This window comes from Balaenoptera borealis (genome assembly GCF_965194805.1).
Source record: "Balaenoptera borealis genome assembly, chromosome: 13".
NCBI lineage: Eukaryota > Metazoa > Chordata > Mammalia > Artiodactyla > Balaenopteridae > Balaenoptera > Balaenoptera borealis.
Window position 1 is genome coordinate 58009378 of NC_138870.1, and position 17678 is coordinate 58027055.

Below are 17678 nucleotides of genomic sequence, written 5' to 3' on the forward strand. Positions count from 1 at the left end.
CTGATTTTGGGTTGCTGTGCTGGAGATGGGTTTATGGCAAGGTTATGTCTCAGACTCTCCCACCCATTTCCATGTGGGTTTTTTCTTGTGTAGAAGTCGCTCAGGTAGTTTTTAGGTTTCCTTCAGAGAAAACTGTTCCATATGCAATTGTGGATTTGGTGTGTCCATGGGAGGAGGTGAGTTCAGGATCCTCCTATGTCACCATCTTGAATCAGAACTTGGTAAACTTTTTTTAACTTTTTATTTTATATTGGAGTATAGCCAATCAACAATGTTGTGATAGTTTCAGGTGCACAGCAAAGCGACTCAGCCATACATATAAATGTATCCATTCTCCCCTAAACTCCCCTACCATCCAGGCTGCCACAAAACATTAAGCAGAGTTCCCTGTGCTATACAGTAGGTCCTTGTTGGTTATCCATTTTAAACATAGCAGTGTGTATATGTCAACCCCAAACTCCCTAACTATCCCTCCCCACCCTTCCCCCCTGGTAACCATAAGTTCATTCTCTAAGTCTGTGAGTCTGTTTCTGTTTTGTAAATAAGTTCACTTGTATCATTTATTTTTAGAATCCACATATAAGCGATACCATACGATATTTCTCTTTCTCTTTCTGACTTACTTCACTCAGTATAACAATCTCTAGGTCCATCCATGTTGCTGCAAATGATATTATTTCATTCTCTTTAATGGCTGAGTAATATTCCATAGTATATATGTATCACATCTTCTTTATCCATTCCTCTGTCGATGGACATTTAGGTTGCTTCCATGTCTTGGCTATTGTAAACAGTGCTGCAATGAACATTATTTTCGATATAACTTAAAATACAGTCAAACTACCAATCTGATTTATAGGTTAAATTTGTTTGTTGTGTTGTTGAATATTCCATTTATAGCATATTATCAAAATAAGAGAACATAGATAACAATCTAAATCTACTCCTACCATTTCCAAGATGTTCACTCAGTCACCAAACTGTACTGCCTGAGTTCCATAAAATCCTAAATAAAGGTCAAAAATGCCAATTTACAATAAGATACTTATCTGTGTAAGGGACAATGGTTTTGTCTCATGGTCAGGCAAACTACTTGGGAAACAGTTATAATCACAGCATTGCTTGGAAGCATGGAATCGATTGAAGGAGTCTTATTATTACTAATAATGGGAGCCAACATTTACAGAGCAGTTAGTATAGTTCAGGCTCTATGCTAAGTGCTTAATGTGCATTTTCTCACTGCATCTTCACATCCACTCTATGAGGTAGGCAATGTTATTATCACAATTTTACTGATGAGGAAACTAAGGCTTTGGATTATTAAATAACCTTTTCAAGCTCATATAACCAACAAAGCAGCACAGCCTGGCTGTAAATCCATGCTAGTCTTCAGAGCCCACACTGAACCCGATGCCATACCCCTCACCTTGAAATTTCAAGAATACAGTTAATAAAAGACCATTTATATTTTAAGACTCCTCTCATTTTAAACCCTATTTTCCTATTCCAGTTTGTTCACTTCAGTGACAAGTCATGTTATCGTAATGACATAAATGAGAAAGAAGAGGCCACAATGAAAAAGGTTCCCTGAAATGTCCCCAAACAGTAATACTTAGTAATTATTTACCAGGACAGGAAAAATATGAGGCACATATTAAATAGTTTCCTTCAGAAAAGGTTAAAATGAAATGTAAAAGTTTTGACATTTACCAACAACATTTTTACCTCAAACATTAAGTTCTATCTGACCCAAGTTGCCTTTAACTTTTTCCAGATTCTTGACTCTTCATTATTTTCCTCAAGAGAAGGAATGATTAAATTCCACATTTCCTTCTCACTTTTTCTATTTAGGTCAACTATGCAAACCTCCATTTTAATTTGTTCCTCTTTTGCCTTTTGAAAAAATAGGTTCCATTTATATTTATTCCTACTACAGTTGACCTTTGAACAATGCAAGGTTAGGGACGTCGACCCTCCACACAGTTGAAAATCCACATATAGCTTTACGGTTGGCCCTCTCTGCACTGGCAGATTGAACCAACCGTGGACTGTGCAGTACTGTAGTACATATTTAGTGAAAAAACAAAACAAAACAAAAACCAATTCCCTTGCCCCCCCCAACACACACATATAAGTGTATCCACACAGTTCAAACTCATGTTGTTCAAGGGTCATATGTATCCTTTTGATCTTCAGGGAGTACCCAACCATAATCAGTCATAATTTAGTAAACTGATTCTGCATTTATTCATTGAATTTCAATGGCATTCTTTTCTGAAGAGAGATTTCCATTATGGCCTTCTTAGGAAGTCCTGTGATACATTAGAATCCCAGCTCCCAAGTCACTAAACATTCCCAAGCCTCAATTTTATCACCTATAATATGGGGATAATATGTATATCTTCCAGGATTGTCGTGAGGATCAAACACAAGTAACAGAACAGGAGGCTCAACAAATATTAATCCTTTCTTAATCCTTCTCTTTCTTCTTATTTGGATAAGAAAAATGATACAAAGGAAAAGAAAGACTAGCCATATAAGTTTGAAGTTGACACAGAAATACTGGATAAGTTGCTGAGATCTCAGTTCAACTTTGTTCCGCAAGAGCAAGAATATGTGAAGGAGGAAGCTATGCTTATTTCTTCCTTCCTTAGGTCTCTGAACTAGCTTATAGTCTTCCTGCCACTTTGAAAGTTTGTGCATTTGAGCAAGATAGCTTGTAGTACTGGCAGTATGTGTGTTGGCATCTTTTGTATTTTTCATTGTCTTCTTCAAAACCAACCAAACCAAACAAAACCAACCCAAACTCATAAAAAATTAAGCTATCTTTGAAATTGACTTTACACCTAAGATTCAGGATGCTAAGGCAGAAGACACCAAGAAAAAAAATGTCACGGTGCCTTAAAAAAAATTTAGCAAACAGTAATCAAAACAGCATGGTACTGGCACAAAAACGGACATATGGATCAATGGAACAGAATAGAGAGCCTGGAAATAAACCCACACACCTATGGTCAATTAATCTTTGACAAAGGAGGCAAGAATATACAATGGACAAAAGACAGTCTCTTCAGCAAGTGGTATTGGGAAAGCTGGACTGCTGCACGTAAACCAATGAAGTTAGAATACACACAAAAATAAACTCAAAATGGCTTAAAGACTTAAATATAAGACACGATACCATAAAACTCCTAGAAGAGAACATAGGCAAAACATTCTCTGACATAAATCGAAGCAATGTTTTCATAGGTCAGTCTCCCAAGGCAACAAATAAAAACAAAAATAAACAAACAGGACCTAATCAAATTTATAAGCTTTTGCACAGCAAAGGAAACCATAAACAAAATGAAAAGACAACCTACGGACTGAGATAAAATATTTACAAACTATGCGACTGACAAGGGATTAATCTCCAAAATATACAAACAGCTCATACAATTCAATTAAAAGAAAAAAAAACCCAATTGAAAACTGGGCAGACAACCTAAATATACAGTTCTCCAAAGAAAACATACAGATGGCCAACAGGCACATGAAAAGATACTCAACATCGCTAATTATTAGAGAAATGCAAAGGAAAACTACAATGAGGTATTACCTCACACTAGTCAGAATGGCCATCATTAAAAAGTCCACAAATAACAAATGCCGGAGAGGGTGTGGAGAAAATGGAACCCTCCTACACTGTTGGTGGGAATGTAAGTTGGTGCAGCCACTATCGAAAACACTATGGAGGTCCCTCAAAAAACTAAAAATAGAATTACCATATTATCCAGCAATCCCACTCCGGGGCATATATCCAGACAAAACTATAATTCAAAAAGATCCATGCACCCCTATGTTCATAGCAGCACTGTTCACAATGGCCAAGACATGGAAACAACCTAAAACGTCCATCGACAGATGAATGGATAAAGAAGATGTGGTACATACATACAATGGAATACTACTCAGCCATAAAAAAGAATGAAATAATGCCATTTGCAGCAACGTGGATGGACCTTGAGATTATCATATTAAGTGAAGTCAGAAAGAGAAAGACAAATACCATATGATATCACTATATGTAGAATCTAAAATATGCCACAAATGAACTTATCTACGAAACAGAAATAGACTCACAGACATAGAAAACAGACTGTGGTTACCAAGGGGGAGGGGGTGGGAGAGGGATGGATTGGGGGTTTGGGATTAGCAGATGCAAACTATTATGTATAGAATGGATAAACAACAAGGTCCTACTGTATAGCACAGGGAACTATATTCAATATCCTGTGATAAACCATAATGGAAAAGAACATGAAAAAGAATATACATATATATTCAGCTATATATATATATATATATATATATATAGCTGTACAGCAGAAATTAAGACAACTTGTAAATCAACTATACTTCAAATTTAAAAAATTTGCGAATTCCTTCTTGGCTGGAATTGGTTGTTACACTTTAACAGAACAGATTTGAATTTTTTTGACAGTCTATGAACAGCGTTTTTAGATGGCCTTAGGTACCCACACAACACCCCTATATCATGTGTCAAACTAAACAAAGGTTTCCAGGGACCGGTAGTCTGACTATCCTCAAAAATGGGAAAAGGAAGAGTAACTTGGATTCAGGTCGATTGCCAAAAGTCTTCATATTCCAGTTTTGACTCTCATTCAATGTCCTCTAAAGATGAAAAGATTCATTTCTGTATGACCCTTAGCCAAACCTAGAGACAGTTGTTCAAGCTGGGAATATCTGAATATCACTCCGTTACTGAACAAACACAGACCATGCTTAAATACAGAATTTCTATTAGAGGATAACCCCGTAGCACCAGCCAAATATAAGCTGTCTTTGGATCTTATACGTCTTTTCAATATTCTGTCCAGGCACCACCAAACTTTTCACTTAGAAGGAAGTGATTGTTTTACCAGAAGAGATTATTTATTTCTATATGCTGAAATCAAAAATTGAAAAAAGACCAGTAGATCCAAAGAGATGCAGAGACAGCCAGCACTATGACATCAGGAGAACAAAAAGCGAAATTTTGAAAAAAGCTCCGATAATAAGCAAAGGAGAATAAAATCTGAGACTTAAATTTTGTGGCCACATCTGGAAATGAGGGGGAGAAATGTAAAGCTCTCCTTCCCTTGTGGATGTATCAAGCTCCGTGGATGAAAAGCCCCTGCTGGGCAAGGACTGGCTACAGCACAGAGTCTGAGCCGGTGGTACTCGGGAGACTGTTCACTCCCATGTCCCCACCTAATGATTATAGCTGCCACTGACTTTGGATCTGATAACAGATGCGTATCTGTGTCTCACGGGCTTCTGGAACTCAACACATACCAGATTCTCTCAGGTCCAGGTTGCTTAGGTTTCTGGATGCTGTGGCCCATCCCCCAAACCTCTGGGTTCAGATCTGCTCTGAGGAGTTCAAGGGAGAGAACAGCAGCAGGTAATATCACGTCTTGCTCATCTTTGCTTCTCCCCAGAGAGGGAACAAGCAGGACATTCCAGGTTCCTAGAATTCACACTCACCTTAACGTCTGCCTTACCCTCATCCCAACAGGAGCCTAGTCAACCCTCTAAGCATGACAACACAGCACCAAAGGGCCTGAGTTTAGATTGAGGTTGGCAGTGAGATTTAATTGAAAGAATGACCCCATCGGAGACTTAGACCAAGCTGGGGTGAGACAAGGCATATGCTATTACTCTTAGCTATCAGTTGACTAAAACCAGTTGAGACAAGTGGCTTGCAAAGTTTCACACAGGGGCAGATGACAGAACAGCTTAGGCCTTACCCAGCCTCCCGCCGTCTAGGCCTGGTCCTTCCATTAGAGCAGGAGGCCTTTCCTTCCCAGACAAGGTAGGCCAGAGACTTTGACCCATCTGGAAATCTCAGAGACCATCTTAGCAAGTGGTGACACTGAGCCAGTGAATGTGATGCAGCTTGACAAACATCAGTAATTTTCTTAAACCAGAGCAATAGTGGTAAAAAGATGTTTGCTTCCATTATTCACAATCAAAGATACTCTTTGGCTTCCTATTGGGCACCAATAAGGAGAGAACCTCTCTATCAAGTAACAGTAACCACACTGTATCAGTGTTTTGAAATAGAGTTTCATTATTAAACTAGAAAACAAAAACAAAAGAAAACAAAAAAAACCCTGTCTTAAACCACGGGGGCAGGGTTGATGTGTTAATATATACATATGTTTTTTTAAGTAAGCTGTGCACATCTGATTATAGGGACAGGTAGATGTGTGAATATTCTTTATAAAACCTAGTTAAATGGACTTGTAAGCACTTTAAATTAATAAATAACAATGGTTAGGCTGTAACTTGTATGTTATTTAACAGTTTACAAAGCTCCTTCACTGGCAATGTTATTTCAGCAGGATACTTCAGAGCCCACCTTAATTCAGGGCTCAGCAAATAACCTTTCCAGCTAGACTGAAATTCCGAAGATAGCAGTGCAGTTCGTGGAGTGTATTTCGTGTTTAGTTGCACTCCCATGCTGATGCTTCTGAAGGAGGAATTTTAGAAAAGGACAGAGTACACACTAAAAGATTGACATAGGTAGAAATACAGTAAAAGTAGAAATGTGCCTCATGAGAAAAGTCAAGTAGAGACATACCAGAATACAAAGTCTAGTGACATAATGAAAAAGGAGAAAGACCCAATAATAAGCTTAATAAAAATTATTAAGATGCTGGTGAAAAAGAAAGATGACATTTCGTAATCTCCCCCATCAACCTACCCCATAAATGTCTCAGCCAGTTAGATGCAGCCCTGCCAATTCAAAAATAATCTTTGTGTACTTGTGTCATGGGGGTGAAGAGGTTGGGGGTCAAGTATGAAAGGGGGAAGGGGTAGCCATGTTAGGGATGTGTGGCCAAGGGAAGCTCCTAATTGTCCCTGCACTCAGCCCTGTACCCCTCTGCTTCTGACTTTTCCCTGCCTCAACCATCTCCATCTCTTTTCAGCAGGTGGGAAGCTTTGGTGTGAAGCATGCAGAAAATCCAGGAATCATGCAATCATGCAGCAGGCCCATGATGCAAACCTCTTCACAAGCACACATCCTCCACTTTGGCTTGATGCGGTAGCATAACTGTCACCCTAATTCCTGATACCTTTCTCCCCCCAAGCCGTTCTGAATGGAGAAAAATAACTAACCCGGGCAATGCAGAAGAGCCTTCCACACCCTGCCCAGGATTCCATCATCATCACAAGCAATGTGTTGCTCTAGTACAATGGTTTCCGAAGAGTAGTCCCTGGGCCGGCAGCGTCAGCATCACCAGGGAAGATGTTAATCATTCCAGACCCACTAAATCAGCAACTCTGGGGGTGGGGCCTGGCAATCGCATTTTAACAAACCCTCCTGGTGAGTCTGCTGCACATGTTTGAGAAGGACCACTCCTGTCACATTAAGTCTGCTCATCTGTGATAAAGGCCAGACAGCCATCAAAAAACAGGCTGCAAAGACTCCCAATGCCAGGTCATTTGGCAGAGTTGAGGGGTGGGAGGGGTTGAAGCTAATGGTGCTAGGTTACCACCCCAGTTCTAGAAAAAATGCAAAATGGCATGTCCAACGTTCTCTGGTCTGTGATATTATATGGCAAGTGACAAGCAAACTTGGCTTCTTTCTAAATGGGTGATGATGTAACAGAGTAACAGCCTGTTTTCCTGATCTTTTGCCAGATTTCCAGGTCATTCAACTTGTAAAATTAGAAGTACCCTGGATTTTACACCCCCATATTAAAGTAACACACCATGCTTTCTCTTATACGAACTGATGGGTGCTGCATTTCTCACAGGCTGCAGATGTTCACGCAGAGAGAATTCTGAACCACTGTTCTGGTACTAAAAATGAGGCTATACCTAGAAAACATAAATAGGGGCTTGCATTTTCTCAACCCAGAGGGTTTGCCAGATGCTATATTTTGTGTTAACAGGAATTAATAAGAAAATCTTACAAACCTATGTGCACCTGTTTTATATAGTCAATCAGCGAGTCTTTGTTATCGTTCCAGAAGCTTGGAAGCTTCTCCTTGCGAGGATATTTACAGCATGACAGCTCCAACGTAATTTCAAAACACTGGGCCCAGATGTAGTTGTAATCTTGCATTCCACCTAAACACAAGCATATTTAATTTTTTTTAAGGTCTGAAATTGGAGTGAAGCCAAGTATCACGTACCTTGGGGACAGGTGAATCAGACGGTTGTAATGAAAGTACACGTAAACAGGAAAAGATGAATTTGACATATTAGCAAGTACAATTAGAGCTTGACATTTTATTATCCAGGCATGACAAAGCAATCCTAAATATTCCCATATGGGTAACTGAATCAGAGCTGACTGATGTTCAGCTGTGCATCAAAATTAAGTGAGGGATAGAGGAAGGGTCCTTTTTTAAAATCACAATTACAAAAAGGATTCTTCAAGGGCTTCCCTGGTGGCGCAGTGGTTAAGAATCCACCTGCGAATGCAGGGGACACAGGTTCAATCCCTGGTCCGGGAAGATCCCACATGCCGCGGAGCAACTAAGCCCGTGTGCCACAACTACTGAGCCTGCGCTCTAGGGCCCGCGAGCCACAACTACTGAAGCCCGTGCGCCTAGAGCCCGTGCTCCACAACAAGAGAAGCCACCTCAATGAGAAGCCCGCGCACCACAACGAAGACCCAACGCAGCCAAAAATAAATAAATAAATTTATTTAAAAAAAAAAAAAAAAAAGGATTCTTCAAGTTACATTTCTTCCTAAATTACATTTTAAACAGATATAAACTAGAGTGAGATTTCTTTTAAAATATTTCTACAAACCATTCATAAACACATTTGTTCTGTAAAGCTAAGTATATGAATTTGGAGGAATAATAATGGCCAGTGTTTACTGAGTGTTCGCTCTTGCTAGGTACTGTTTGAAGAGCTTCACCATCCACTCATTTAATCCTCACAGTAATTATCACTCGTATTTTACAGATGAGGAAGCTTAATCACAAATGGTAGTTCATGTGCCCAGGGATTCTTGCCAGTGAATGGCTGAGACTGGAGCACAAGCCATCTTCCTAGCGCCCCCATGCTCTCAGCCATCACACCACACTGTGTTTGGGAATGAGAGGGAAGGTGCCATGCTGATTCTCAGGGAGCAGGGGAAGATGCGGGCTCCTGGTACTTCTGGGGTTACCACTGCCCATGCTCACTTTCTAGTTCTTACCTCTCAACACCCTATTTTCAAAGGGTTATAACTGTATTTTATATTTTCTAAGATGAAAAACTTTTCATATTTTAAAATCTCTGAATTGGGAAGTATCTTAAATTTGATGGCTGAATAACATCATTGGGTTATTAGTTTGGCTGGAAACTTTTTTCTTTCTTGGTGGGACATGTTTTACAATGAGTGGCATGTTGGATTTGAAGAAATATGGTAACTTTGAAGGAAGTAGTCTCTGCCAGATTTTAATTAGCTATACTTGATATCTGCCCAGTGAAATATATATTCTCAATTTCATCAGGGTATTTGGGAAGTAATGAAGTAAAAAAAATTTATGCTCAGAAAATGGTCAAAATATTATGTAAACATTGAGTAATATCTATGTATGTACAGATTTTAGCCAGGAAGAATTACTCTATCCTTTCTTTTCCTTTACTTACAAGTTTTGTATTTCTCTCTGACCTCATTTTCACCAAGAAATAGAAGAAGGAAAAAAGGAAGAGAGAAATGAAACAAAACAAAAGCCCTTGGCTGGATGGCTGTGTCTCAGGTAGAAAGAAGTTAAATGGCAAAACAGGTGTGCACAACAGGTGTGCAAAGCGCGCTGGATGGAGAATACCAAGTGTGGAGAGTGTGTGCCGCTCCAGATAATGCCAGTCAGGCCTGGCTACAAAAACCTCCAGACTGAGCCAGAATGCTCTGTTCTAAGCTCCTCAAAGTTTCTGGCTCTGGCCTCTTTTTTTCTCACAGAGATACACAGCTGACACACAGGCACACTTGGGAACAACTCCCAACAGCAAAATTAGGTTTCTAGTTAATCTCCCACACATCTGGATCTGTCTTGAAAGTTGCAGACAACGCACATGAAGGACAGCACTGCTACTGGGCAGGAGGGGGCCCTTTCCTCCCTGTGGAGAGTAGTGAGCGGGGACTCAGCCCTGTGGTGGGAGTGGGGAGGCTCTCTCTCGGACAGCGGAGAGAAGTTTGGGATGTTGTGGTATCTGGCTGGTCCTGGTTCCTCTCACTTGTGGTCTATACTTATTTATATTATCTGGGAAGCTGGCAGAGACCTGCCCAGACACGAAAGTCCCAGCTTGTGCAAGACTACTTGATAGCCTGTGCATCCAAAGTGACAACTGAGGAAGTAGCCTGTATGCGGAAATGCAGGCTGGGGGTTGCTGTTGGTAGGATCAGCTGACCAGTCTGGAAGGGGGCACTTTCCACTGAGGCAGTGGAAACCTGGTTCCAGCCCACTGTCTCCCCTCTCACCCTTCTGTCCTAGGTCCCTCCTATTCTCTGTCAATTTCCAGACTAGGACTCTGACACCCCTGGGCTTCTGCTTATATTATTCATTCTGACAAGAACACCCCTCCACCATGTTCCCTACATGGCCAGCTCCTCACTCCCTCCCTCACCTGGCCATCCTGTTCCAAGGGAGAAAAACTAGAGGGCTCTTTTGTTTAGCCTGCAAAGTGGTTTTAAAATCAGGAGACTTCATGGAAATATCCAGCTTGCTTCACAAACTGGAAGATCTGGCAATACTGCCCCCCACTGCTGCATGGCAATAATTGCCTTGTTCTAAGTAGCAGCTGTCCCCACTGGATGAGACATAAGCATTACATTTCTCTAAGGCCTTCACTACTCCCTGATGTATTTTGGCTTTACACCTCTGTGGTACACTGTACCTTTTCTAAATCTATACTTTTTAAAAATTTTTATTTTATTTTTGGCTGCGTTGGGTCTTCCTTGCTGCACGCAGGCTTTCTTTAGTTGCAGCGAGCGGGGGCTACTCTTCGATGCGGTGGCGGGCTTCTCATTACAGTGGCTCTCCATGTTGCAGAGCACGGGCTCTAGGCACGCGGGCTCAGTAGTTGTGGATTGCGGGCTCTAGAGTGCAGGCTGAGTAGTTGTGGTGCACGGGCTTAGTTGCTCTGTGCAACTAAGATGTGAGATCTTCCCGGACCAGGGCTCAAACACGTGTCCCCTGCATTGGCAGGCAGATTCTTAACCACTGCGCCACCAAGGGAAGCCCTAAATCTCTACTTTTATTCACATTACATGCCATCACAATTATTTATTTGTATGTTGCTCTTCTCAACTTGGGCTTAATATCTGTGTCCTGTTCATCTTTCTTGGCACAGTTCCCAGCTCCAAGGTAAATGCTGAACCAGTGTCTGAACTCAGGAGGCTTTGGCAGTGGGGAGCATGCCTGAGCATCTCTCAAATGATCAGTTCCCCTCACTGAGGGGAATATCACTCTGTGATATTAGCTGACAGAGACACGACTGAAGGGACTGCACTGTGCCTAACTTTTGGCAACTGCTGGGGTGAAGGCCAGCTGGCACCTCTGGGTGAAGGCAGTAAGGAGAATAGCAGAACGAAGAGAAACTCACCTTTGAGTGGATACCAAAAGTATCCATTTACAATTCCACCAGGAAACTCTATTTTAGTTCTACATGGATTTCTTTTCCTCATGTCAGGATTTCTTGAAGCATAGGTACGTGCAAGATATTGAAAAACATCATCATCAGGGGTTAAGCTCCGAGAGTATAATGTCCCAGTGGCTGTACGTGAAAGACAGACCAAGACCTTTTAGTTGAAGTTATAGTCGGAGGAAGCACACACCATATTAGCACGTGCATCATCACATCACACACAAAGGCTCTAATTTCCTAGTGAGATCCTCTACCCACTTCCACGAATACTCCCTTTAGTCCTCTTCCTAGTTTTTAATGGACATACAGAAGGCAATATCACACAAAATAACCATGTGCATGTCTAAACTCCTTCTCAGTCAGCTTAAAAGTTAAATACCCTTAGTCACTCTTGCTGATTTCTGGAGGTCAGTAAACTTTCCTTAGGTACTGTAGGGGTTAAATGAAGCCACTCGAATACTTTAAGTCCTTGGTACGTACCTTATCCCACAGTTTTAAGAGGAATCAGGAATTATTACTTACATGATTAGTTTTATTTATTTATTTATTTAGCCGTGTTGCCTCTTGTGGGCTAATTGAAATCCCAATTTTACCGTTTCACTGATGAATGTCAAGTAATCCCGTGTTGTTATCAGTTCAGCCACTTTGCCCATCTACCGTTTATAAATTGTAGGAAGGATAGCTGAGGGTCAAGAGAATGGGGCTCTTTCTATCCCTGCCAGAGAAGTTAAGTGAGGAGAGGAAGAGTGTATCCCCATTCAGAGGCAGAGAGTTTGCAGTTTCACTCTGGACTTAGAAAGCAAGAGCTGGGCCCAAGTTTGCTTACCTGGAACACCATTATCAAATGGGTAACTGGCCACCAGGGCACCACCGTGGAGGTTTGCAGAAAGGACAAATGTCTCTGTATTCAGCCACTTCATGACTGCCACAGTTTCAGGCTGCCTTGGTACATTATTAAATTCAAAAGCATCGGGGAAATTTCTATTCAGGTCATAGAAGTTACTATTTTCCCTTTAAAAGAAAGAATTTTTTAGGGTTTACTATTGCTGTCTGAGGGAGCAGATTCGTGCAGTGTGTAGACCTTTGCTTTGGGCTCCAGGTGTTTTTCCAAATATGAATACAGAGGTGGTAGATGGTTGCCTGGGCAGCCTCCAATGAATCACAGCTGGCATTCACACAATATGTTGTCCCCTCCCATGAGACCTGTTCTTGCCAGTGGGACAGTAGTGATTCGGATGTAAGCGGAGGTCTGATAAGTGTTTGCATTTCGGGGCTTTTGCTCTTGACACTCCCACTTGGAGCTCTGAGACCCCAATGCTGTCCACCTCAAGGGTCCATGTGCAAGAATGAGGAACCCAGGTGACAGCCAGCACTGAGACTCTAGAGATACGGTCCCAGCCAGACCCCAGCTGAGGCCCCTGACATCATGGCATAGAGATTAGCCATCCCTGCTCTGCCCTGCCCAAATGCCTAACTTACATAGTGGAGAGTAAATAAAGAGGTGGTTGTTTTAAGTCCCTCAATTTGGGGGCAGTTTGTTCCATAGCAATTGGTAACAGAAACAACAGGAATGTGCTATTTTATACAAATGTATTTCTGAAAAGTGGACTGGCCATGTTTAAATATGCTAAAAAACTTAAACGTGGAAGGGAATCAAGTGGTGATTTATTAATCTTTGGTAAAAACAAATTTTTAATTGCACAAATATCAATGTTTATCAGACATTTGAGAAGTTCCAAACTTCCTGAGGCTGCTTGAAACACAATAAACTTTAAATCAGCAATACTACAAGACTCACTCTTCTTTGTGATTAGTTCGTGTGCTGGCTTAATAAATCAACCTGTTTATTGAGGGTCCAGGTACTACCCTAGGCCCTGGGATTTAACAGGGATGAACACAACAGGCAGCATTCCTGCCCTCAGGTAGACATTAAACAAGAAATGAGACATTAAAGATTGTGCTATGAGGGTAAAGTGCCAGGTGATGTGAGAATAATTGGGGATCTAATATCTGATAGGTTAGGGAAGGAGGCTTTGAGGAAATGCTGTTGAAGCAGGGTACGGGGGGAGGGGTGGGAAATGCCAGGGGTGCGAAGGCAGCTGGTGGTTGCAGGAGATGAAGGGAGGTCTGAGCGGCTGCCGCAGGGTGAGTGCGGGGGAAGAGGCGATGAAGCCGGAGCAGTGAGGAAGGTGCAGGGGTAAAGCAGCCTTGCTCAGGATTTTACTTCTCAAGGTCAAAGCAATGGGCAGCCCTGAAAAGTTTCCAGCACAGCAGTGACACGACACAGGTTATGAGATGGTTCACTAACTTCTCTTTACAGGGCGAAGGGGTCTGATCTGATGGGGGCCTTTTTATGGTTTTGTTGTGTTTTAAATAAAGATAGACTAGCCTGTGCTTACCTTCCCTTACTGTAAAAACAGTCGGGCTTTACAACAGCTTCGAATCCGTCTGGGTTCATTGAAGGCATGATGTGTATCCGGGTACTATTAATTAGATTTGTGATTTCAGGGTCTCTTCCATCGCTGGTTACGAGATACTCAATTAAATGCAGCAGCAGTTCCCGCCCTACAGTCTATAGGTGTTAAAGAGAGAAGAGGATATTGTTAGGTGAGAGGAAAACAAGGAAAACAGTCCCCAAAGCAGAAATTACCCAACAAGAAACACTACACATGATATGTGAGACCAAAACCAGGTGTCAGACCACCGTTTCTCAGGTATACTGATACTCTGGCATGTGGCAATCCATCACTGGTGTGCTGCAAAACCTTTGTGAGTAAAAGGTTTTTGTTTTTTGGGTTTAAGTTAATTTAAAAAGAAGTACCTATCCGTAAATAATTTACTAAAAATGAATTAGAGTGGAGTAAAGGTTATTCTTATTATCCTATTTCCAGTTTGTCTGTCTTCCAAATACTTCCTGGAGTGGTGGCGAGAGGGGGAGCTAGAGATCAGGTAGGGAGTTGTGCATCTCCACAGGCATGCCTGGCACATGGGAGAGCCGTGGTGCGCGTCTCGGTGGATGATACGTGGAGAACCACTGCAGTAGACATGTAGATTTTAATAGAGAAAAATCTGAATTTGTAATATGCATAATTTAAGTAGGTTAATTTAAATAGGTCTGATTTTCATATTCCCCTGTTTCCAAGTTCTTTTTTTTTTTTTTTTTTTAACTTTGGGTTTATTTATTTATTTACTTATTTATTTATGGCTGTGTTGGGTCTTCGTTTCTGTGCAAGGGCTTTCTCTAGTTGCGGCAAGTGGGGGCCACTCTTCATCGCGGTGCGTGGGCCTCTCACTATCGCGGCCTCTCTTGTTGCGGAGCACAGGCTCCAGATGCGCAGGCTCAGTAATTGTGGCTCACGGGCCCAGTTGCTCCGCGGCATGTGGGATCTTCCCAGACCAGGGCTCGAACCCGTGTCCCCTGCATTGGCAGGCAGATTCTCAACCACTGCGCCACCAGGGAAGCCCCCAAGTTCTTTTATCTCCAAATTCCCCTCTTGCACATTTGTGCAATTTTTGCCATACCTCTGTATTTCTGATTTCCACATCCTCATGTTTCATTGGCACAACATCCTCACAGTTTTTTGCCATATCTGCATATTATCTATACTATTATTTAGTTTGCATTTTCTTTAAATTGGCTCACTTTTTACTTACATTAAAAATAAGAAACTTAGTATAATTACCATTTTGCTAGATATGTTTCTAATTGTATAGTAAAATAAAAGCATGACTATGAAAACAGACATGGTCACATTCACCTAAAATTACCTTATGTAGCAACAATGACGGGGAAACTGAAGGCCTGTGAAAGAGCTTGCTTTATAATCCCCAAGGGAGAGATTTCCTTTTTTTTTTTTTTTTTTAAAGGAATTCACGTATTCAACCTTATTCTAGAAAGATTTGATTAGGCTATATTACTTTTCCCCTGTAATCCTGAGTTCAAAGATTCTGCTTCTAAGTAAGGAATATTTACCTCTTACATGCGATCAGATGTTGTAGAGGAGTTAGTATATGGGAAATCAGGGCAGCAGGTGGTTAAATAAGGACAGTGCTTCTGGTGCATTAATGAAGGCCATGGGCAGGAAAAGAATTTTCATTTATGACTGCTCTGTAGCAATTCATTGTTGGGACAAAGGATGAGCAATTCCATATTTTATGCCCCTCGCTGGCAAGTAAAGAGATCACATTTTATGAATTTATTATCCTAATGAACACAGAATAATTAAAATGGAACTAAGAAAATTTTAAATATGTAAATTACATATTTATAGGTAGCCATAAAATTCAGAGTGGAAGTAAATTCCATTCTGACTGCAATTTTTTTCCTACTCATGTCTATCTTCTTCCACCACTGTGATTTTTGTTTTTACAGTCAAAATTGTCACTTGAAAAAGGTCCTTACAAACCTTATAAAAGGTCCTTAATAACCAAAAAAGTCAAGTGAGTCACACACTGGGTTTCCAATTCGGTGTTTTGGAAGATCACGCACATTTGGACACTCCTTACTGGCTTCCCTGAAACCAGTGGAGGAGGGGCTGGCAATTTTAAGCTGTGAAAGGTGGCTTTAAAGGTGGGCAGTGTGGTTGGTTGAAGGGGCTTTTCTGGCCAGGGGTTGGGGAAGAGAAAAGGTCAAGGAAAGAGAGAAGGAAGCGAGATTTCTAAATGCTGGTTGGAGACTGTAGGATGGTTCCATCAGAGGGACGTACCAGGAAAAACCTGAGGCCCCTCTGAGTCCCAGGTCAAGTACCAAGTGAGATATATTGGAATCCCCACATGGTTCTAAATGTGAATTTCCTCTTAACTATCTGAATCCTACATTGTCATGCACGCCTAAACTCAAGACAGGAGTTGGCAGTTAAATTCATCCACCCACAAGAAACTGAAAACAAAGAGTAAGAAGCTGTGATTAAGCTATAGAACTAAATTAAGCAACTGTGGTGGTGTGGGTATAGGATAGAAGGTAAAAGTTAAGGTTTATAGCTAACGGCAAGGGTGGGTGCCAGGGGAGAGGAAAGGAGAGGACAGAAGACTTTTCAAAGTGCTAATTCCTTCACTTTTCCCAGCAATGGGTCATAGGATATTATCCAAAGTTTAAAAATATATACATTTCAAATCATTATAATTTCAGTTTTTCCTAATTTTTTGACTCTAGAAGAATCTTCCGATAATTTCTTATTTTGAGAAAATACCAAGTTCACCAATTATTTTCATTTCACTTCAGTTCTATTCTGTTAAATTCAAGTAAAGTTAAACCTCATACTTCTATTTAAAGATAACACGTATAATATGACACACATTTCATTTTATATCCTTTTGATTCCTCTCATTCTAGTACTGTAGAAATACATAGATGTCTAGAATAGCATCTGGCAGATACTAATGATGGTGATTTCTGAGCGATAGTATTCCGAAGTTTTTATTTCCTCTTATTTTTCTAGTATTGCTTTTTAAATTAAAGAAAACCTATGTTATTTTTACAAAAACGATAAAATCATGATTCTTTCAAGGTAACGAATGTGTGACCGAGGTATTTTCTGTTTGTCTCCATATTCCAAAACAAACCACAAGTTTGTAACTGCAGAGGATGAAAGAAAAATCTTGGAAGTATGATAAAGAACCAATTAAGAGTCAGATAATTAAAAAAATGGTGAGGTAAACAGATGAAATTTCAGAGGGAGTTAAACAAAGTCCTCTTGTTTTCTTGGACCACATTTTCCTGTCTCTGTAACAGCAAATTTATGCCACATATTATTCAAGTTAATTCTTCTCAACCTTAATATAATGTCTCAAACATTCATTCATGTTTTATGTATAGACCTCCCTTTGTTTAAAATTAAGTCTTTGAATATGAAACCTTAGAGAGACTAAAATTTTAAAAAAGAATGTGGTCAAAACTGTTTCCGTTAGCTTAACCAGCCTTTCATTTAGCTCCTTTTGTGAGAGTGTGGACTTAATGAAAGAATCCCTAACGAAGAGCCTGAAAGTCTGGATGAGCACATCAGCTTCTAGAGTCTTTCTCTGATAATTCATCTGGTCAT

General features: G+C 40.7%; 1 protein-coding gene across 7 annotated transcripts in view; it reads right to left on the minus strand.

The window, feature by feature from the left end:
• The window catches only part of CPM (carboxypeptidase M), a 92437-nt gene that overhangs the window by 23458 nt on the left and 51301 nt on the right, over positions 1 to 17678 (minus strand). For all 7 annotated transcript variants that reach the window (XM_082351691.1, XM_082351693.1, XM_082351690.1 and 4 more), the window contains 4 exons: positions 14040 to 14212; positions 12467 to 12651; positions 11599 to 11769; positions 7972 to 8124 (listed from right to left, as the gene is read on the minus strand). In XM_082351691.1, the coding sequence (XP_082207817.1) occupies positions 7972 to 8124; positions 11599 to 11769; positions 12467 to 12651; positions 14040 to 14212 (682 nt within the window). The remainder of the gene's footprint in view (positions 1 to 7971; positions 8125 to 11598; positions 11770 to 12466; positions 12652 to 14039; positions 14213 to 17678) is intronic.